This window comes from Podarcis melisellensis, assembly GCF_964234715.1.
Source record: "Podarcis melisellensis genome assembly, chromosome: 1".
Taxonomy (NCBI): Eukaryota; Metazoa; Chordata; class Lepidosauria; order Squamata; family Lacertidae; genus Podarcis; species Podarcis melisellensis.
Window position 1 is genome coordinate 132034049 of NC_138528.1, and position 22060 is coordinate 132056108.

The following is a 22060-nucleotide window of genomic DNA, read 5'->3' on the forward strand; positions in this document are numbered from 1 at the left end:
GAGTCTGAGTACCTGGGTGGAAGGAATCCAGTCTATAGGGTTCCCTGTTAACTTATTCACAGAGACTGACAGAGAAACCACTTATGAAAGCTATGCCCTGAGCTCCTCTCCAAAACAATTCATACAAGCAAATTCAGTGGAAATTGCTTCTGGTTAAGACCTGAGAAGGCAGGTCTCTGAGTTCATTTTTCAGAATGAGAGATAGACTACCAACAAGACTTGCACCTTTAAAAGCTAACAGAGCTAGTTCTCCAAGAATGTAGAGGGGCCTAGCAGTTGAAGTTGATCTTGAAGACATTCCAGTCTTCTTTGTGGTGCTCCTATGTTGTTTATCACTCCTGTGTAAGGATGCAGGAGAAATTCAGTTCCTTTTTCCAGTGTGTGAACTGAAGCACATCTACATTTTGCGGTGCAGTTCTCCAATCAATGTTTGAAAATATGCATATATTCGGGAAAAGTATACATAAAAATGAATATATTAGTGAAAACTCCTTGCATTGGGGGACATTGCTTGCAAAATTGTGTACATTAGTCAAAACTGCATATAAAATGAGTTTGTATTCAATGTTGATGGATTTTCAGGAAGATTTTTACAATTTCATTTATAAATTGATGCAAAATGTGGAGAACTCAATTTAAGATTGGAAAAATGAGAAACGAAGAAAGCAGAAGCAGATCCTTCTGTTCTTACTCTTAATTATGCATATTTAACATTATTTGTTCTTTGAAATATTTCTTACCCTTCTTTCACCACAACACAATTCTAGGGTAGGATACAATTAAAACAGATAAATGACAACTTGAAAAATAATAAATGACAGGAATCCAGGCACTGGTATCCAGCAAAAGCCTAGGCAAATAGGCAACATCAGAAGTGTGAGCAGGAGCTGCAGCACAGAGGGGAGGTGCTCCAAAGCTGGGGCCCACAATGACAAACCTCCTTGGTAGATCTCAACAGCCAGGCAGATCTATGTGGGAGGAGGCAGTCTCTCTAAGTTATGTGAGGCTTTATAAGTCAATGCAAGCACCCTGAAATGGGCTTGGTAGCATATAGACACCCAGTGTAGTTCTGTCACGATTGGTGTAAATTGTTGGCAATAGGCAGTCCCTAGTAAGAGCTCAGCTACCTCATTCAGCACTAACTGCAGCTTCCAAAACAGCTTCCAGGGCAGCTCCACATATAGTGCACATTTCAGCAGTCCATGCTTAAGGTTGTTGTTGTTTAGTTGTTTAGCCATGTCCGAATCTTTGTGACCCCATGGACCAGAGCACACCAGGCACTCCTGTCTTCCACCGCCTCCCGCAGTTTGGTCAGACTCATGTTTGTAGCTTTGAGAACACTGTCCAACCATCTCGTCCTCTGTGTCCCCTTCTCCTTGTGCCCTCCATCTTTCCCAACATCAGGGTCTCTTCCAGACCCTGAGGTGGCCAAAGTCTTGGAGCCTCAGCTTCATGATCTGTCCTTCCAGTGAGCACTCAGGGCTGATTTCCTTAAGAATGGATAGATTTGATCTTCTTGCAGTCCATGGGACTCTCAAGAGTCTCCTCCAGCACCAGAATTCAAAAGCATCAATTCTTCAGCGATCAGCCTTCTTTATGGTCCAGCTCTCTCGTTACCTGCACTTGAAGCTTTCCCTGTCAAGACCATGTCTCCTGCGTGCAAGTTATGCATCATGCATATTATTAGCCCTGCCCCCATTTCATCAGTGTGCAGTGTGACAAAATATGTGCAGGAGTATAATTCTCACTTTCCTGGCACTCCAACAGGGAATATTTGTCTGGAAAAGTTCAATTGGGAACAAACATCAAGAGGAAAACTGTGGGATGTACAGTAGTTGGGCAGGGTCTGTTGCTCAATGGAAGAGCACCTGCTTTGCATGCTGAAGGTCTCAGGATCGATCCCTGCAGAGACGGACCTTGGCACCTCAGATTTCAGCGGCACCCTGTGCACCGCCAAAATCTGGCACATCTCTCCCCACACCTCTCGCCGTGCAGTGGAGTACTGGTGGCAGAGCCTGGTTTGGCACCCCAGACGTTTTGCGCCCAGTACAGCCACACAGGTCACACTCTGAGCCACTCTGATCCCTGGCATTTTCAGGCCTGACTGGGAAAGACTCCTGTCTGAAACTCTGGAGACCCACTGCCAATCAATGTCAGCCATGCTTAACTCGATGTGCAAACGGTCTGACCTTTCGTAAGGCAGCTTCCTGAGCTCTTAAAAACTTTTGCACACAGCAAAGGGCTTCTTTGGGTTATGGGCCTCTAAAAGAAAGCCATAGATTATAGAAAAAAGGTCATTAGTAAGATCAGTGATTGGAAGCTGTTCACTATTTTGTTTAGATACATCAACGAGTTGTTAAGAAATTATTTCTTTCATAATTGGTTCTTCTGACATGATTCTACTTCCCTGACCTCTTACATACCTTGGTGTTTTATGTGTTATTATCTCAAGTGAGGCATGTGCAAGATTAGACTTCCTGTGAGACAACATAGCGATCAATGTGAAAATCTTTCCCCTTAACTTGATTTAGTTTTCAAACTGAACTTCCACCAGAGGAGCAAAAGGGCTTTGTAATTCTTTGTCTTGGTAGTCAGTGAAGTACAGCATCCACTTCCTCAGAATCAATTATTGCCTTAGCCCAACTACTCTCAATTTAATGTACACTTATTTAAAATATGAGGCTATTTCTGCTAAAAGTGTTCCTGTGTGCTGTCCTAACACTCAGTGGGACTTTTAGCACTTTCATTAGTGATTCAATTGATTCCACAGGTTAAACGAAGAAAATTATTGTTTTTGAGCAAACAGATCCCCACAGAGATACTACTATTTCACAGAATCACCTCGGGTCCTCTAGTCGAACCCCCTGCAATGCAGGAATCTCAGCTAAAGCATCCATGACAGATGGCCATCCAACCTCTGCTTAAAAACCTCGCATGAGGCAGAGGGCACCACCTTCTGAGGGAATTTGTTCCACTGTGAAACAGCTCTGATGTCATTTGTGTAATATTAGAACAGCAGCAAGTGTGGAGAGTCTCAACTTTTGTAGAGTTATATCTGTGTATCTAATCCTCAAAGTATTGGTAGGGAAAGGGCAGAGTAGCTCTGTCGGAGGTTAGCTTCAGAGAGTCTTGGCCATGCCAGAATAACTCTCTTGCAAAATGTGGTAATGCAGGCATGAGGAGGAGTTATAGTGTGATCTTCTCACACCTCTGGTCTTGCGTTTTTGCCAGGGAAGAAGCTGTGTTAAAGCAGCTCAACAATGTAACATAAGAAATGGTCCACACATTCTTGTTTATGCTGAGTTAAAAAAATAACCAGGCAAAATATTTGGGGCAAATGGAGCAAAATATTTCACACATGCACCAGTAGCATTCAAGGAAGTCTACCTCTTAATCCTTGAGTTATAAATGTTCACTCCAAAGAAACAGCTTGGAAATGTTAAATGGAGTGAATTTTAGGGTGGGGTGCATGATTTGTTCAGCAGATTGGCAATTTAAAATATTAGAATAACTGGTATTTTTGAGAAACCAATCAATTTGGGAGGTAAGTGCCACTCCGTTTGAACTCCAATGGTGTTAGTTTATTTATTTCATTTTCCCCCCATAGCTTAGCAAGTTAGAGATTCCAACTTTTTGATCATAATACATTAAAGATTATGGTGCAGGAAACAATGCTTGTTGGAAGAATCTGGCAGAGCTATTGCTGACCTGGCACCAGTCAATAGTCCCTCCTGGGAGCACACTTGATAGGTTGGGCCATTGCCATTTGTAAACCTATCAATGCACACATAGCCCACTGGCCTTGTAAGGCAACCTATACAACACCCAATTTTAAAACACACACACACACACACACACAAAACCTACTTTGCTGTTAGTCAGAGTTTGCAGAAATATGAACTGGAGAGGTAACAGTGGCCTTCTCACAATTCATTAGGGTGTGGATATTCAGTTTAGTGGGGCACAATTTGGGCATACCTGGTAAGGACTGACATGTCCCTCTCAGAGACTGTAAAACTGAAATTAATGCTGCAGACCACCAGTCACCCCTTCTATTTTAAAAGAAGAGACAATGGCCATCTTACTATGCCTACAGTACATAATTAGAATATCCGGGTGGTGCTGTGGTCTAAACCACTGAGCCTCTTGGGCTTGCCGATCGGAAGGTCGGCGGTTCAAATCCCCGCGATGGGGTGAGCTCCCATTTCTCAGTCCCAGCTCCTGCCAACCTAGCAGTTTGAAAGCACACTTGTGCAGGAAGATAAATAGGTACCACTGTGGCGGGAAGGTAAATGGCGTTTCCATGTGCTGTGGCACTCATCACGGTCCTCCGTGCGCCAGTAGTGGTTTAGTCATGCTGGCCACATGACCTGGAAAACTGTCTGTGGACAAACACCGGCTCTCTCAGTCTGAAAGCAAGATGAGCGGTACAACCCCATAGTTGCCTTTGACTGGACTTAACCGTCCAGGGGTCCTTTACCTTTTTTACCAGGGTGAGCTCCTGTTGCTCAGTCCCAGCTCCTGCCAACCTAGCAGTTCGAAAGCATGTCAAAGTGCAAGTATATAAATAGGTACCGCTCCAGCAGGAAGATAAATGGCATTTTCCCTCGGCCAATAAAGTGAGATGAGCACTGCAACCCCAGAGTCGTTCATGACTGGACTTAACTGCCAGGGGTCCTTTACCCGTATTAGAAGACGACAGCACTTAATTCTTTGGTGTTTGTCTAAATGGTTTTATTGCTTTAGAGTTGGCTAAATTGATTTTATTTTTCTTTGAGTTTGTGTTTCTGTGTTTTAGTCTGTTTTTACCCTGTGCACCTCTTTGAAACTGGTTTCTAAATTTGTTTTCATAATAAATAATAGTAATAACTAATATCCATGTTTGAATTCAATTAAGTGGCTATCCTTTTATTATTCCTCCCTCCATAGTATATGAAGATGATGGGTGTCAATTCCAGCAGTCACTTCATCGCCTGGTTCATTGAGTGTGCCACCTTTCTCCTAATTACTACCACGTTTCTCATTGTTATGCTCAAAGTTGGGAACGTCCTTTCCAATATAAACGTTGTGATCCTGTTCCTGTACCTCCTGGACTACAGCTTCTCCATCATCGCCATGTGCTACCTCATCAGCGTCTTCTTCAACAACACCAACATTGCTGCCTTGGTGGGCTGTCTCATCTACATCTTGACCTTTTTCCCATTCATCGTCCTGCTTGTCGTTGAGAATCACGTCAGCTTTTCCGTGAAGAGCCTGCTGGTAAACCTCTCAGCCGTGTTAAGATGCGTGAAGGTGCTGGGGCAGCCTAAGTCAACCTGGAGCCCACAGAAGTTTTGGACTACAACTCCCATCCGCTCCAGCAGGGCAGTGCTAGGTGGGGCTGGTGGGAATTGTAGTTCAAGACATCTGAAGGCTGGGGGAAGGGTCATTTATCAAAGAATTTTTGTGGGGAGGGGGTCAACTTAAATGCACATTTTGGCTTGTCTCTCAACCACACAACAGCAGTGGTGTAATATTAGGACCAATTGCTTCAGGCAGCAGGGTTCACAGGCCCAGCAGATTCCAATGCTGATCTCCCTTCCTTCTTATTCCTGACGTAGATCTTCCTTCATCTCTACTTCCCTGGTGGGAAGGGGGGGACACGCCATTTTGGGGTCTGCCTCAGGTGCCAAAATGTCTTGGGTCGGCCCTAGTTTCTATGTTTCCTCTTATCCAATACAGGGTAAAATAGATGAGAACTGGCAAAATGTCTAGAATATTTGGTTTGGATGTGCAATGCTGGATTCAAAAAAGCACACTGATGTCATGATGCTCAGTCAGTTATCCCTAGAACTAACTCTCTCTCTCTCTCTCTCTCTCTCTCTCTCTCTCTCTCTCTCTCTGTGTGTGTGTGTGTGTGTGTGTGTGTGAGAGAGAGAGAGAGAGAGAGAGAGCGCCAGTTTATAGAGTGAACTGCATGGATATTTCCTTACTCTCCTTGTAGGAAGAAGAGTCTACGGGGATAATAAGAAGGCTTCCCAAGGCTTCTTTGTGCTCATTCTCTCAGGAATGCCTTCTTTCTCATCTCCCCACTTTGTCTCTGAAATCTGCATCATCTTCATATGTTTACCTGGATATTGTATGCAAATATTTCAGTAGGGTTTCTCCCCTTCTTTTTCCAGAGCCTGCTGTCTCCAACCGCGTTCAGCTATGCAAGCCAGTACATTGCCCGCTATGAAGAACAGGGCGTTGGTAAGGGTTCTTCTGATGTGGACACTTCTCTGGGTAGCCCTGGTGCAGTCTGTTTCATTGGCTAATGTAGAAATTGTCTTTATCTTACCTTTTCTCTTTTGTAGGCCTGCAGTGGGATAATATGTATAAATCACCTATGTCTGGAGATGAGACTAATTTTGGCTGGATGTGCTGGTTAATTCTGATAGATTCTTTTATTTATTTCATTCTGGGCTGGTACATTAGGAATGTTTTTCCAGGTAAGTAGTGCATGCAAGAATTTTCACACACACACACTCAAACACACACAATTACTAGGGTTCTCATGAGGGCATTATTTGTCTATTAAGTTTGTGTTAGATGGGACAGATTATGGACTGCAGCCCACTGTGTTGTTAACCACAGAGAAGCCACCAAAGACATTCTTTGGTTGGGGCAACCCAGCCGGATATGTGGGGTGTTGTTGTTGTTGTTGTTAATAATAATAATAATAATTCCTAATGAGGGCATCCTCTCCCTTGCACATTTGCAAGTGCTTAACAAATGACATGTGCCCTATATGATTGCACATGCTACCATTCTTTGCTTCTAGGGACTGTGCAGAAGGATGTATTTGCATGACAAATGGCCATACAAAGTACTTACAAATGTCATAACCAGAATGGGTATCGCTCATAATTTTCCATATGCAAATTATGGTGAGCTCTCCCACTCTATTTCTAGAGGCAGATGAATACAGGAATGTATGTGTGTGTGTTTAATGTAATTATTTTGGCAGCATAGTGGCATCATTATCATCATTTTATTTGTACGCCGCCTTTCCATAGTTAAAACCATGCTCAAGGCGGCTTACAGCATGACAAGGTTTACATTATTACCAACATAACAAAAGTCATAAGCAATAAATAAGACACATCAAAAAGTACACAACAAAATGGAAAACAACTTCCACATAAATCATAAAATCTAAAACTGAGAATACAGCATTAATATCAGTTGCAATTTAAAATGACATAGATAAAAAAAGCAATTTAAAAAACAAAAACGGAGCCCTCTCTGCCCAGATGGAAGGAGGCAGGCGAGGCCCTTCAGGCCCTCAGCAGCAGGCGAGTCCCTCGCTGGGCAGCAGCAAGCAGCCACTGTCCTTATAGAGCCCTGTGGCCCTCTATCCATGTGGTCTGGGTAACCTTAGGATACTAACATAATCCTGGGAAATTAGGGAAGAAAACAACACATTCACTTGATCAGAGGTTGCACAGCACACAAGTGCAATATACTCTGGGGAAATGATGAAATCACATTGAACTCACACTACCACATTCTTTGGGCTTGCAGTCGTATAGACCATGTAAACCTAATTCAGACCGTCACATGCTATAGAGTAACTTTTCCCAACTTCTCAGCCTCTCTCTCTCTTTCTCTCATTTTTTTAACAGGCAAGTATGGTATTGCAGCCCCATGGTATTTTCCACTCCTTCCATCTTACTGGGCAGAGCGCTATGGCTACTTCCCCTTGTGGAGTGAGAAGAGGAAAAACTTTCTTTTCACCAATTTCTTCTTGAGAAAAGAGCCAGCATTCCCTGAAAAGATATGTACGTACTCCAAGTTTTTAGATGTGGGGAATATTTATTTCATAGATTCGCTTACTTTAAACCAGGGCACCCAACAAGATGCCCTTGGGATGTTTTTGGACTACAACTCCCATCAGCCCTGCCAGCATGGTCAAGGATGATGGGAGCTGTAGTCCAACAATATCTGGAGGTGCCACTTTGCCTGATCTCGCTTTAATCAAACCATTAGCCTTGTACTGAAATGTAACATAGATATTTGCCAGAGATCAAAGCTGAGCAGTAATCTTGAGACGAGGGGTAAAGTTTAATGTTGTTGCACGTTGACCTGATGCACAGAGAAGGTGGTGAGGCTGGACCATGAACAGCTGCAAGTGAGCAACTTGCTCAACAAAGGCTGAGAGCAAACTGTAGCCTTTCAAGGCTCTCTCTGCAGACTACCTCCTCCAGGCTCCACCTCCTTGTAGAAAACCTTAGAAGCTGGCCTGAAGATGGACACTCCCTTGCTGTTTCATAGTCTCCCTTCTGGTGCTCTCCCAGACTAGTGATGCATGGGAAGCACCTGGCTCTTCAGGCTCAGGTACCTGTGAGTGACCAGGCTCTGGCCCTACAAGCCCTGGGGGTCAGGGGCTTTCCTCTGAGAGCTCCTGTCCAACCGTCTCAGGCCCAAGGGTCTCCCTATCTTCAGCAGTCAGCTCTGTGCCCTGAATCTGGCTACACTGCCCCACAACCTCCTACTCCCTCTCCAGAGCACCACTAGAGTCAAGGGTCATGACAAAAGGCAACACAATTTAGATTCCTCACTTGACCCTGACTATATTTGGAAATATGTATGCTGTCATGTTTTGCAAACTCAAATATGGGTAGGTTATTTGGATACTCTGCATTGTAAAATCCCAAAGCAAAAATTACCCCCTCAAGCTGATTGCGCAGGGCATGTGTGTGATGACTGAGAGGTAGGTGAGCCAGGGATTGTTTGTCGTTAGATATATACACACAGTATAATTTCCGTATTAATCTTCCACCTATTTAAAGACTTGGGCAGGGGAAGACAACCACAACTCACTGCTCTTAAATTTGCTGCTAAATCTGCTGTTTCTTTAAAACCCACATTGATGCATTATAAAAGGTAAAGGTAAAGGTACCCCTGCCCATACGGGCCAGTCTTGACAGACTCTGGGGTTGTGCGCCCATCTCACTTAAGAGGCCAGGGGCCAGCGCTGTCCGGAGACACTTCCGGGTCACATGGCCAGTGTGACATCGCTGCTCTGGCGAGCCAGAGCCGCACACGGAAACGCCGTTTACCTTCCCGCTGGTAAGCGGTCCCTATTTATCTACTTGCACCCGGAGGTGCTTTCGAACTGCTAGGTTGGCAGGCGCTGGGACCGAGCAGCAGGAGCGCACCCCGCCGCAGGGATTCGAACCGCCGACCTTTCGATCAGCAAGTCCTAGGCGCTGAGGCTTTAACCCACAGCGCCACCTGCGTCCCCATTGATGCATTATAGTTTGTTACAAAATGTTGTGGCTGTACAGTCATGTACATCTAATTTTTATAGAAAGAAGTCTTAGTATCCACCCAAACAGCTGTGTTTTCTATTTCTCATTTTGACATGTCAAACATGGGCAGTAGCAGATATCCACAACATACGCCCCTTTCCTCTCCCTAAAAGGAAACACAATTTTGAACTCCCAGCTCCAGAGGCCATTCCGCCAGCATACCTGCCTGTGTGGTACATTTTCATGCCACTTAGCACACTTACCATTTTTTGTGTTTTCTTTTACTGATAGCTGTCCATATAGGTATTCCATATGCAAATTCCCACCATCTGAAGCACAGAGTAAAAGGTTTCTCTGTTCTTGTTGTTTTATAGTTGTTCAAGGTGCTCTGCCTTCTAACCTTGAACCTGAGCCGACCGACCTAAAAGTGGGAGTTTCTCTGTATGGAATAACAAAGGTCTATGGATCCAAAGCGGCTGTCCAGAATCTTAACCTGAACTTTTATGAAGGAAACATAACTTCTTTGCTGGGACACAATGGAGCTGGAAAAACTACCACAATGTAGGTTCTCTTTGAAGAGGAATTGCTTCGAACTGCAAGAAATACCACTTTGTAGCTAGTGAAGATTAATGCCAGAATCAGTAACATCTTTTTATGTTTCAAGACCAGATCAGTTGTTGTCTTTGAAAGCTGCTTTTTTGAAGTTTATGCCATATACTTTCAATGTTCTTTATTTATCTCAGCAGGTTTCTGTCTCCCCTTTCCTTCACAAATGAAAGCATATTTCTTATTTTTACTGATTTTTCTGCTGGCGTTTCTGCTCCTAGGCCAACAGAAGTATCAGCAGTAACAATTGTGGATGCTAAAGGTTCCCATTTTGTTGAATTATTGTAGAACTGTGTGCTGCTGCAGCTGGGCTTGGTGTTTCTTTTTATGCTCATAGCGGGAGAATGACATGCAGCAACAGCTTGTACTAGTCATCCTCCACACTAACTCAGTGGCTGTCATTTCCCATCAAACTAAGACCGTCTGAATTTGCAGGGTGCAAAAGTCCTTTGGGGTAAATCCAGCAGCTTTTCAGCTTTGCTAGTCTCTAGGAACATCCTGTTCTGTGCATGATATCTCAGTGCGGAGCTCCAGTTTTGCATAAACGTATCTCTGAATCAAACAACTAAAATATATTTCAGGATCTGAACTATAGGTTACAGATCAGTCTATTGCGATTGCCTTCTGTCAGCAAAGTGGAGCCTTATGACAGAGAGCTGAAATGAAATTTTGCCACAATAGCTTTCCATATTGACAATTCTGAAATATTTAAATTCTGATTTTTTAAAAATAATCAACTTGAGAGGGACGCAGACTGCAAAATGTTTTAGTTATCAAAGGAAAACCAAAGTCAATGAAAAACTATGGATCTTGGTTTGGACAATCATCAAAAATAGCTTGCATTGTGCTGATCAAATGGAGAAAGGCATCCATCCTACTGACTCACAGTGTAAACTGGTCTTAAAAGGATCGTGGCAGAGTGAGGATGTAACTTCCTTTGCAGTGACATTTCATCATCTAGCAGTGTTTGCAAACATAGTTCTGCTTTAGCGCGTATGCCTTACATACATTGTCTTGTTGAAATCCTTATAACAACACCGTAAGACATGTTATTATTAGCTCCATATTACAGATTCAGGGCTGAAACTGAAAGAGGCAGGTTTTCCTAAGGGAGTTCATGGCAGAGGGAAGATTTAAAGGGATTTCCTCATTCATAGCTCAGCCTCATGTGACTACACTATTCTAGCTCTTATAACTTGTGGGATGAAACGCTGGATATTTGTCTCAACTGTTCCGTATCTCCCCTATTTCTAGATCTATTCTGACTGGCTTGTTCCCTGCTTCATCTGGCACTATATTTGTTTATGGTAAAGATATCAGAACAGACCAGGATACAATCAGGAAAAACATGGGAATCTGCATGCAGCACAATGTCTTATTTAGTTACCTAACCACAAAGGAACACCTGCTTTTATATGGCTACATCAAGGTGCCCCACTGGAGTAAGGAGGAGTTACGCGAGGAAGTAGAAAGGTACATCAAAGTAGTTATATGGAGAACAAGTGCGAATTGGGTGGGTTCACATTAAAATGAGATCCAAATAAAATTTCTCCCCCACTTTCCTAGCTGCAGACAACCAAATCCAATAATGTTCTTTCTTGGTTTTGCTGCTTTGTTATCACAACATTTATCTCCACACCGATCTTCTGTATCCAAAGTGGCATAAAAAGACTGCATGGAGGAAATGATGTTTCTTAAATTACTAGGAAGTTTTCTGAGCAGGGTATACTTTGGATAAAAAATGTGCTTCTTTCCTTTGGCTGAGTCAGAATAATACTGAAATATTGGTGGTGAAATCAGGGTTTCATGACATTAATCCAAGACAAGCTAATCCCTGTTGCCAAGAACAGTAGCTTTTGCATAGTAGCTTTTCCTCATGATTATTGTCCTTTTTGTTTGGTTTTACCGACCAGTTTTTCTAAGGCTATTTCATGCCACTTTAGAGATATTAATCAACCTTTGCCATCCAGTCACAATGAGTTTGTAGTTTCTTTGCGTCACTGGGGGGCTTGGAAGCGGGCCAGAATACATTGTGATTCAGCTCTGAGCCCTTAACCTTGACACATTGGCTAGAAATTCTGAAACATCTTAAAAAGAACGATAAATGAAATCAAGTCCAAGGAGCACGTTAAATCACAGTTTTGGATTATGCCAATTCTAAGACAGCAGTTTTTCATTTGTATTGTTGGCACTTTGGTATATATAGCTTCCTTTGTTTTAGTTACACACAACGAAACATATTTTACTCTTACCTTTTCCTGGGTGCTATTTTGAAGGACTTTGAAGGAAACTGGATTATACAACCATCGTCACAAGCTGACCGGCTCTTTATCAGGAGGAATGAAAAGAAAGCTATCAATATCCATTGCTCTCCTTGGGGGGTCGAAAGTGGTGATTTTGGATGAGCCAACTACTGGGGTTGATCCATGTTCAAGGAGAGGCATTTGGGAGATTATTTCAAAAAACAGAAAAGGTAATGTGGGCAGAAAAGTTGACAACCTGGCTCTTTAAAGCAAAAGTAGAAGTTAATACTGTCATACACACAATAAAAATTGGGGGGGCCAGGGTGAGCTTGCATCATTGTTGAAACTCATGTCTGGAGTGTTAGGTAATCTTATGAAAAAAGTATTCTTTTAAAAAATATGCATTTTATTGGTTTTCAGCAGTAACATAAACATTACAGAAAAACAAAAACACAGAGAGTGCATATTATTGGATTGTTAGCTACAAAAAATAACAGTAAGGTACATACATAATATCTGATTAATTAGTCTTTCTTTGCCTGACCATTATTAACTCTGCTGTGTTGGGTCAAGCATTCAGAAAAGTGCCGTTCCCCATACACATGCATGCCAGGATTTTTTTCCTGTTTTTCCTGTTTTCCACCTGACAGCTCTCTCCATCCAGGCAGCAACTAAGAGGAGAGAGACAAGAGTTTGAGATGGAACCTCAGAGTTAGAGTTACTCTCAAGTGACAAAAGCGCTAATTTAGGATTCATAATCAGTGACTTGCAGGCCAAAATGGATTGCCCAGGGGATGCCATTTACAATCGTCTGAGCCCCACACAGCCCTATAGAGCCTTAGACGAGGGCCTGCTTTTCAGTCTGAGCAATTCATCTCCTAGAGAGCAGACACTATCACACGAGTCCCTGTTTCCCATTTCCCTGTCACATTTCCTGCTGTCTGCAACACCTCTGCAACATATTGATTGATATATGCTGCCTTTTCTGTATGCTTTTTTCAGGCAGAACAATCATTCTGTCTACCCATCACTTGGACGAGGCAGAGGTATTGAGTGACAGGATTGCATTCTTGGAACACGGCGGGCTCAAGTGCTGTGGGTCCCCATTCTACCTGAAGGAAACTTTTGGCAGTGGATACCACCTGACCCTGACTAAAAGAAAGGTTTGGAAAACACTTGAATGTTGTTATGGGGTGTGAAAATATCTAATATTTTTCAAACCTGAAATTGCCCTGTGTTAAGGAGGAAAGTGAAGAAATGGCATCTAATGAAAATGATTTTTTTAAAAGGTATCCAGTGGCTGTTATGAATCTACAGGAAATGGTAAAATCGAGAGATCAGATCGCATAACAGCTTCTCCCCATGGTGTCTTTACGTTTTGATTAGCTATTTGTATAGAAATGGCCAAGTGCTTGTCCAGTTACACTCCCTTTGAAAATTTAGCTTTTATAGTTTCATTTGGCTGTTTAGAATAATAAAACGTCTCTTCCTGAGTTGCTGGAGGAAGTACATTTTCATGCATGTTTTGAGCGGGCCAGGAAATATAGTGACAAACCACCCCCTTCACCTTCGGCCAGTATATGGTGGTTGATTTAAACTCAAAATCAGGGATGCTTGAGGAATTGCATTTTTTGCAAGTCCTGATATGAACTTGCCTGATCCATAATTCTTTCCATCAGATTTTGCACTCCTCTAAATGTTGAAGCACAGTTCACAGAAATTTAGGGTTACCAAGTGGTGCATTTAAATATGTTTTAAGAGAAATAATTGACTTTAAAATATGTATTTAAATAGGCATTTTGTAATGGTTTCTGATTTGGAAGGAGAACAAAACTGAGTAAAAATCTGCAAAAGTGGCATCACCTGGAAATAGGCAGATTTGACCATGGCTATAGTTGGATGGGGTTTTGTGCATCTTGCCTACATTGCTTTTTTAAAAAAAGAAAGTTGAACTGGAGGAAGTGCAAGTGGATATAAATCCATGTCAGTATCACCATTCCTGAGTTGCTTTTTCACAGTGTATCCTCTCTCTCTGAAAGCATTAAGTAACCTCTACCCTGGATGCGGATGGCGCTGTGGGTTAAACCACAGAGCCTAGGACTTGCCGATTAGGAGGTTGACGGTTCGAATCCCAGCGGCGGAGTGATCTCCCGTCACTCGGTCCCTGCTCCTGCTCAGCTAGCAGTTCGAAAGCAAGTCAAAGTGCAAGTAGATAAATAGGCAGGAAGGTAAACAGCGTTTCCGTGCGCTGCTCTGCTTCGCCAGAAGCGGCTTAGTCATGCTGGCCACATGACCCGGAAGCTGTACGCCGGCTCCCTCGGCCAAGAAAGCAAGATGAGCGCCGCAACCCCAGAATCGGTCACGACTGGACCTAATGGTCAGGGGTCCCTTTGCCTTTACCCTGGACTACCCTGGATTTTAAACATGTGGAGAAAATAATTTTAAACTTTGCCTAAGCTGTAATTTCATTCTGAGATTGATCCAGGGAGTGAGGTGGGAGGTAGTGGAGCAATTCTATTTTAACATATTTGCAGATTTCTTGTAGTTCGGGATGTGTTGGACTGGAAAAGAAATAAAGTAGGTATGCGCTACTGTGTCACATTTTGACTGGCCCAAACAAAACTTTTTTTTTATAAAGAAAACCACCAAGCAACTGCTGGATTAGGCCAAAGAGGCCTTGTCACCCAGGATCCTGTACTCACAGTAGCCAACCAGATGCTCATGAGAAGCCTGGAAGCAGGACTTGCACCCAGCATTAACTGGTATGCAGAGGCATTCTGCCTCCATTGTGGCTAGGAGCCATTACTAGCCTTCTCCATTTCTTTCTAATCCCCACTTAAAGCCATCCAAGTTGGTGGCTGACACTATATCTTATGGGAATGTATTCTATAACAGTCTACTGTGTCAAGAAGAACTTTCTGTTGTCTGTCTGGCCGGAATGTGCCAGCTTTCACCTTCCCTAAATGCCCCTGGGTTGTAGTATCTTTGGTATTAATAAAGAAATATGTCTGGAGAACCAAATCCTCACATGCAATTGCTTTAGTGTGCTGTGTTCTCCTCCCCTCTTCGCCTAGAGTCCAACTCTAAACTTCACAGAAGAATGTGATACCTCTGCAGTGACAGCCATGATCCAGTCTCATCTTCCAGAAGCCTATCTCAAGGAAGACATTGGGGGCGAGCTTGTATATGCACTCCCCCCATTTAACAGTAAAGTTTCCTCATCCTACCAGTCTCTCCTGAGAGGTCTGGACAGTGGCTTGAGTGACCTCCATATTGGCTGCTTTGGAATTTCAGACAGCACCGTGGAAGAAGTGAGCATCTAAACACTTTTAAACATCTGATAAGTTTTAAGTATCTGGTTGTTTTATTGCTATTTTATGCTGAAGTTTTATTGATTGTTGTTTTGTTTCAATTTTGTTGGGCGGGGGCAGTTTAAATCTTGTGAACCACCTGATAATAATTTTACCAAAAGGTTGGATACACTTTTATTAAAGAAAGCCAAGGTATTGAACATTTTGCCCTGATTTCCCCTTAAATATATGAACGTGCATTCAATTTATTTATTAATTCATACATCAATCTACATAAAGGGAGAATTACAATAAGGTGCATAGGACTATTTACAGCCATCTCCAAGCTCTACTTTCCAGAGATGGAGCAAAAGATGGTGCAAATTGACTCAATGACTGGCCAGTGGCAAAGATGCCAGCATGTACAAGCAGCATCTCCATTGGTCAGCAGGGTTTTCTGACCCTTACGTCCAAGGCTCTTTACTCCAGGGAGGAATAAAAGAAGATGCGGATGATGAGGAAGATGCCAACTCAAGTCTTACTGTTTCCCCATCTGTTTAGTTTCAGTGGTGATTTAGTGCTAGAAGTTTGTTTAAAGATATGTACATATTGAATTCTCAGAAATATTTTTGAATTCACAGAATTATCAGTTGTCGGAAGTGTTATGTACTGAAGTTCTCACCCTGGGCCAGCAGGGGGATACTGTAGATGCAAATGAAGGATCGAAAGTGACGTTCAGTGATTGGATAGATTTAGAAAGTTGCTACAGTAACTGTTGTACTGGAGCTCTATATAAGCAGGCTGACTGAGCCCTTCAGTTCAGTTCAGTTCTGCCTCTGAATAAACAAGAGCTGTTGAAGAATCGCTTTGTCGTCTGATATGTTCGCCCACAACTTAACAGGAAGACTCTGAACGGGCACTGTTCTCTTTTAACCCTTTGTCCAAAAAACTCAACAAAACTCAAAGTCCCTTTCCTTCCCTTCTGTGTGCTCCTTCCCCCCGCCTCTACCTGCTTTTAATATTTTGCCTGGGCTGTGGCTTCTTCCCCCTTCTACATCTGTAAGAGGAACTGAAATAAAAGTATTTTTGTTTTGTTATTTCACAGAACTGAAATAAAAGTATTTTTGTTTTGCCGTTATGCAGGTATTTCTCAATTTGACCAAAGACCTGGCTGAAGATGAACAAGCTGATGTGGAGTTATCCCAAGAGGCAGCCAGTTGCAATCTGGAGACAGACGATCTCTCCATGAACGCCGATAATTTCACTGAGAGAGATGGTATTTATCCATGATTAGGCCCCTGGCAGCTAAATAGTTACATTGTCAACTTGCATTGGCTAAGGAAGGACTCCTGTTTCGTAGGGCAGGCCCCCCTGGGGGTGGTGTTTGTGCTACAAATATGAGGATTCTCAGGAATACACCTTATAACACTTGCTCCCCCTGCCAACCAAGAATAGTGGATGCATCTGTCAAATCATTTACCTCATTTCCCCACTTTTCCATGCTTAGGCTCTCTCTCAGCGGCAGAGCACCTGCTTTGCATGTGGACGGTTCCAGGTTCAAAGCAGCATCTGCAGTAAGAACTTGGAAAGGTCCTGTCTGCAACCCTGGGCAGCCACTGGCAGTCAATGTAGACAGTGCTGAGATACATGGTTCAATGCTCTGGCATAGGCAGCTTCCTATGCTGTTATGAAAAACTTTCAATGGGGAGAGGCTAAAAAAAGACTATGAAATCTTACCCCAGTGTACAGTTTTGCCCAAAAAAGTTTCAGGTTTCTAGCATGCAAGAAAGAGCAGTTGCACTAACTACGATGTAATGCAGGCCTGCAAAACTCAGGAACCACCACCCACAAATTAATGCAGCTCATAAGCCTCCTAGATCCTTGACTGCTATTCTGTTTAGACAAGCTGACTGGGTGGGTCACAGATCTGCCATACAGCTCAATTGTAACCCCATTTATTGAGGACTCAATCTCATTTATTTTGGTGGGGTTTTCCAAGTAAATAAGCTTTATATATAAGCTTAAAGGACACAACAGGCACTTTCACAGTCAACCATTTGGGGAAGGGGTGAGAGTTAAAGTGTCACTTTTGCTTCATTTGTAAACCTAGCAATTCAAGTCCCAACTGGCAACCAGCGGTGCCAGGACCAGAGAGCATCATCCAAAGAAAATCAGAGCTCTGAAGCTGCAAGTTGCTTAAAGAACCTTCTGCTTGTCTGAAAAAGCAGCTTGAATTATAGGCCTAGTTCCAACTGAGGAGGTAACCCCCTGCCTGGAGTGTGCTACTTCAATGTAGGTGGATGCTCACATGACTGAAGATTCCTCCATAAAAACGTTAGATTTCAGAGAAAAGGTCCCTAGGCTACAAATAAAAATTGGCAAATCATGTGAGCTCCCACGTTCGGACAATTACCTCCATGAAAAGAACTAGGGCTTAAATACCTTAGGCGGCTGAGTATCATAATTGACTAAAGGTAAAGGTAAAGGTACCCCTGCCCGTACGGGCCAGTCTTGACAGACTCTGGGGTTGTGCGCCCATCTCACTCAAGAGGCCAGGGGCCAGCGCTGTCCGGAGACACTTCCGGGTCACATGGCCAGTGTGACATCGCTGCTCTGGCGAGCCAGAGCTGCACACGGAAACGCCGTTTACCTTCCCGCTGGTAAGCGGTCCCTATTTATCTACTTGCACCCGGACGTGCTTTCGAACTGCTAGGTTGGCAGGCGCTGGGACCGAGCAGTGGGAGCTCACCCCGCCGCAGGGATTCGAACTGCCGACCTTTCGATCGGCAAGTCCTAGGCGCTGAGGCTTTAACCCACAGCGCCACCTGCGTCCCTATAATTGACTAGGTAAACCCTATTTTCTGCTGGCTGGTTCGGTACCCTAAAGTTTCTCAAGAGTTTCAAGCAAATAATACAAATACAGCTGTGAGGAGAAAGTAACTTGTGACTCATCACGGCCACACTGATAACTGACGCTGCTTTCCAGTGATTAATCTTGTTGCATTAAAAATGGGTAAATATGTCGGGTAAAAGAAAATAAGGCTCAAATTGTTCACATGAATTACTGCTATCCACATGGTTGCGCCAGATCCGACATCACTTTTTTCACCCAATTGTATCTATGGAGGAGCTCCATGTTCTGAAGTGGCCCTATGACTACATGCAAAGGAGCATTTTAAGGTATGAAAATCATGATGCAGTGACATATATGCAGCTTCATGGCTGTTTATCACTCAGGCTGGTTGAGAGCTGAAATGCACTTTCTATGTGTCAGTGTAGATAATCTAATGTGGATAGCAGCATATCACCTCAATTAAGATTTGAGAATTTGATTTGACTGCTTTAATTTCTATTCCGCTTAATAGATTTCAAATGTCCCTAAGTGGTGTACAAAAAGCTGAAGCAACAACAGGCAACTGAAAGAAAATATTTCAAAAATACACAGTTACATACAAAAATGTTGCATTAATAAAAACATTACAATATACATTTATTTTCCTTCTGACACACCCTTTCTACTATGGCAAATTTTATATCTTTACATACTAAGAGACAATGTTCTTGTCTTTTTTTGGAGTCCCGTGTATTATCTCGTAGTTGCGGCTTGCTTTGTACAAATTTAAAGTATGGCTTATTGCTGATGGATGTAGTTCATAAAGGCTGGACATTTTACCTAGAAAAAGTAAATATGCCTGCCGTTGTTGTAAAGTCTCTTTGTAGACTGGAATCTGAAACTTTGCTTCTGTGTTTTCATAATCCTTCAGCCGTTACTTTGCAACGACCCCAACCCCCTTCTCATTGCATTTGGGAATATTAGTGGGTCCAATGAGTGCTACAATTGCACAATACAGACTGCAATATGTATTTGGGTTGCAACCCCCGGTATCATGTTTTGAACAGCTACAGGATGATCTGGGAGGGAGCGCAGAGCTTTTGGCTTGAGGCTCTTCCTCAGGCCAAGGAAATCGAATTAAGCAGCACTGACCTTTGCTTCTCCTTTCTGGAGTTAGGCGTTGAGCCAAACTCCAGGCGAATCTTCCTTGCCTGAGCTGTTTCTAGCCTTTAAATTTTACCTCCCAGCTAATGCCCTCTTCGTGCTTCCTTCCCATATAACTTTGTGACGGCCATATCTCATGAGTTTAGAGATCATAGATCAGTGGCAGAGCACCTCCCTCCCTGGCACCTCCTGTTAAAAAGGCAAAATCTCCAGTAACAAATGATGTGCATACCAGAGATCCTGAAGATCCTGACTGTCTGTCAGAGTAGGCAATATTGAACTAAATGGAAAAAAAAACAGCACCAACATGTCTCTATTGCCTCTCATGTCTTTCTTGGGAATGGCCGGGTTGCACCTCTTTTGTGCTACTGATGGGTCAGTTGACACGCACTGCAGCACCTTTCCACAATTGGTAGGTTTCCTCCAGTCTTGGCTGTGGGTCTAGGGTGAGCGCACCAACTCCTAGGGGCCGAGGCAGTTTGGGCCCCTCCCTCCCAAGTATTTTTTAAAGGAGCTGAGCCCCCTCAATATTCAGGGGGCATTTGGCTCTGCCCCCTAGCTTCAGATGCACGATGTCATGACGTTGCCCCCTCAATCCCTTTAAGAAGATGGCGCCCCTGTTCTAGGGCCAACTTCACACATGTGGGGGAGGTCTGGAGCACAGTCTGGAGCACTGGAGCAGCAGTGTTAGTAAGCCACTTTTCGTTTAATTTTTTTACTTTGTTTAAATGGTAATTTTTTTGGGGTACTATTCCATTCCTCCTGCTTTAACCACAGCGGGAGGACATCAAGCATAGAGACTGCATAAGGATCTTAGACCTTATTTTAAAGATGACTCTTTATCCATGGAACTGAGGATAGTGTATATGCTCCCCTTCTTTAACCTTGACAGCGACAGTGTGAAGTCAGTTAGGCTGAGAAAGAGTGATGTGCCCCAGGCAATACAGTAAGCTTTATGGTACAACAGGAATTTGAACACATGTACCCATCCACCCCAGCCTGTCTCCAAGACTCTAGCTACCACAACACCTTACAGAGGTGAGCCCTTACTACTTGGAGCTCAGAAGTTTGTAAAAACTTAATGTTCAGGCTAGCTAGTTAATGAACAGCAGGAATTAACACAAAGCTGCATTGTCTGATTTGGTGCTATCTGCACTGGACATTTCACACCCTCTAGTGTGGTGCTTTAGTACAAAACTACTAGTATGGTAAGCAGCACTTAGAAAAAGTTCATGTGAGGCTTCTACATGCCAGCAGAACTCTTTGCCCTGTGTTGAGTGCACCATCCATGTGCAGCACATAATTCCATGAGGTGGCAATTTGTGCCGCAGGTGTCAGAGTGCCAAGTGAGTGCATTTGAGGCACTTTTTAAAAAATCCTTTAGAGCAGAGCTTTCCAAACTTCATGTTGGTGACACACTTTTTAGACATGCATCATTTTGCAACACAGTAATTCAGTTTTACTAGCAAGCAGGAGGTTAAGCTAACCCCTTTCCAGCCTCGGGAGGAGCACCGGGAGCATTCATGCCTGCACACTGCAACCGACACACTTTGTTGCAACACTCTGCTTTAGACAATGAGCTCGGGCTCTTGGCTGGCCATCAAGCTTGTGGCTCCAGCACAGATTTCTCCTAGGAAAGCAGCACTGGTACAGAAGCTACCCCAAATCAAGGATTTTTGATGTAAATTAGTAAAAGAGAAGTAGCATCATTTTAAACCAACCCTCATGTTTTGGTCAGGTAAACTGGGTGAATGCTAGTGTGAGGAGGGAGCAACGCTCAGAACTTATGTATCTCTTTCATCCCTTTTTTGCTCAATAGACCAAGCGCTGGTTAAGCCGATGAAGTCCAACAGCTTTCCTCTCTTGCTGAGGAAGGCCACAGCTTTGCTCATTAAGAGGTTCCATCACACACGCCGCAATGTGAAAGGCTTTATTGCCCAGGTCATCCTTCCTGTGCTCTTTGTGACTGCTGCCATGGGTCTCGGCACCTTGAGAAGTAAGGTGGCTGAATATCCAGCGCTCCACCTCTCCCCAGCCTTGTATGGTTCCTCCAAGCAGACAGACTTCTTTGGGTGAATATCCCTTTTTATGTTAACAAAGCTAGCATTGTGGACCAGGTATAATGGCCAAGATCTGCCATATGGTTAAGTGACTTAGTCTGGGGGCAAAAAAAGTATCATAATGAGGTATACTAGGAATATGGTTGGTGTTGTCTTGTTGCTGAGCAACAACGTGCAGAGCTCAGAAGTCTCTTAGTCAGGTCCAATCCTAGGGTCGGGCAAACAGCAATCCACATGTTCAGATGGTCCAAGGGAATATGTTGATCTTGGGGGTCAAAGGTCAAGGTGAGAAGGCAGCAGCATGGTGGGGCCACGAACTAAAAGTGTTGTTACCAGCACCTGACTGCTGCTGGAAGCTCTGCCTAAGAAGGCTGAAGCCAGCTAGTTTTCACCAGCGCCTTCTCCTCTGTGTCCTTGAAGGCTGATCAGCTTCTGATGGAGTCATTCTACCTTCTGCCCCTTCAGGCAAAACTGACTCCTGGCTCATGACAGTTGGAAGAGGGGGTGGACAAAAGGAAGACATTTTATTAAATTCTGTAATCCAGTGTTTTCTAGAGTTGGGAAAGCCTCTGGGATCCTCTTGTGGGAC

The 22060-nt window shown here is 43.5% G+C and overlaps 1 protein-coding gene across 1 annotated transcript in view; it reads left to right on the plus strand.

The window, feature by feature from the left end:
- Positions 1 to 22060, plus strand: part of ABCA12 (ATP binding cassette subfamily A member 12) — a 123740-nt gene that overhangs the window by 66307 nt on the left and 35373 nt on the right. The window contains exons 25-35 of the mRNA XM_081899622.1: positions 4930 to 5259; positions 6162 to 6231; positions 6336 to 6470; positions 7647 to 7802; positions 9650 to 9836; positions 11136 to 11354; positions 12158 to 12354; positions 13127 to 13287; positions 15199 to 15435; positions 16558 to 16690; positions 21231 to 21483. Coding sequence (XP_081755748.1) covers positions 4930 to 5259; positions 6162 to 6231; positions 6336 to 6470; positions 7647 to 7802; positions 9650 to 9836; positions 11136 to 11354; positions 12158 to 12354; positions 13127 to 13287; positions 15199 to 15435; positions 16558 to 16690; positions 21231 to 21483 — 2078 coding nt within the window. The remainder of the gene's footprint in view (positions 1 to 4929; positions 5260 to 6161; positions 6232 to 6335; positions 6471 to 7646; positions 7803 to 9649; positions 9837 to 11135; positions 11355 to 12157; positions 12355 to 13126; positions 13288 to 15198; positions 15436 to 16557; positions 16691 to 21230; positions 21484 to 22060) is intronic.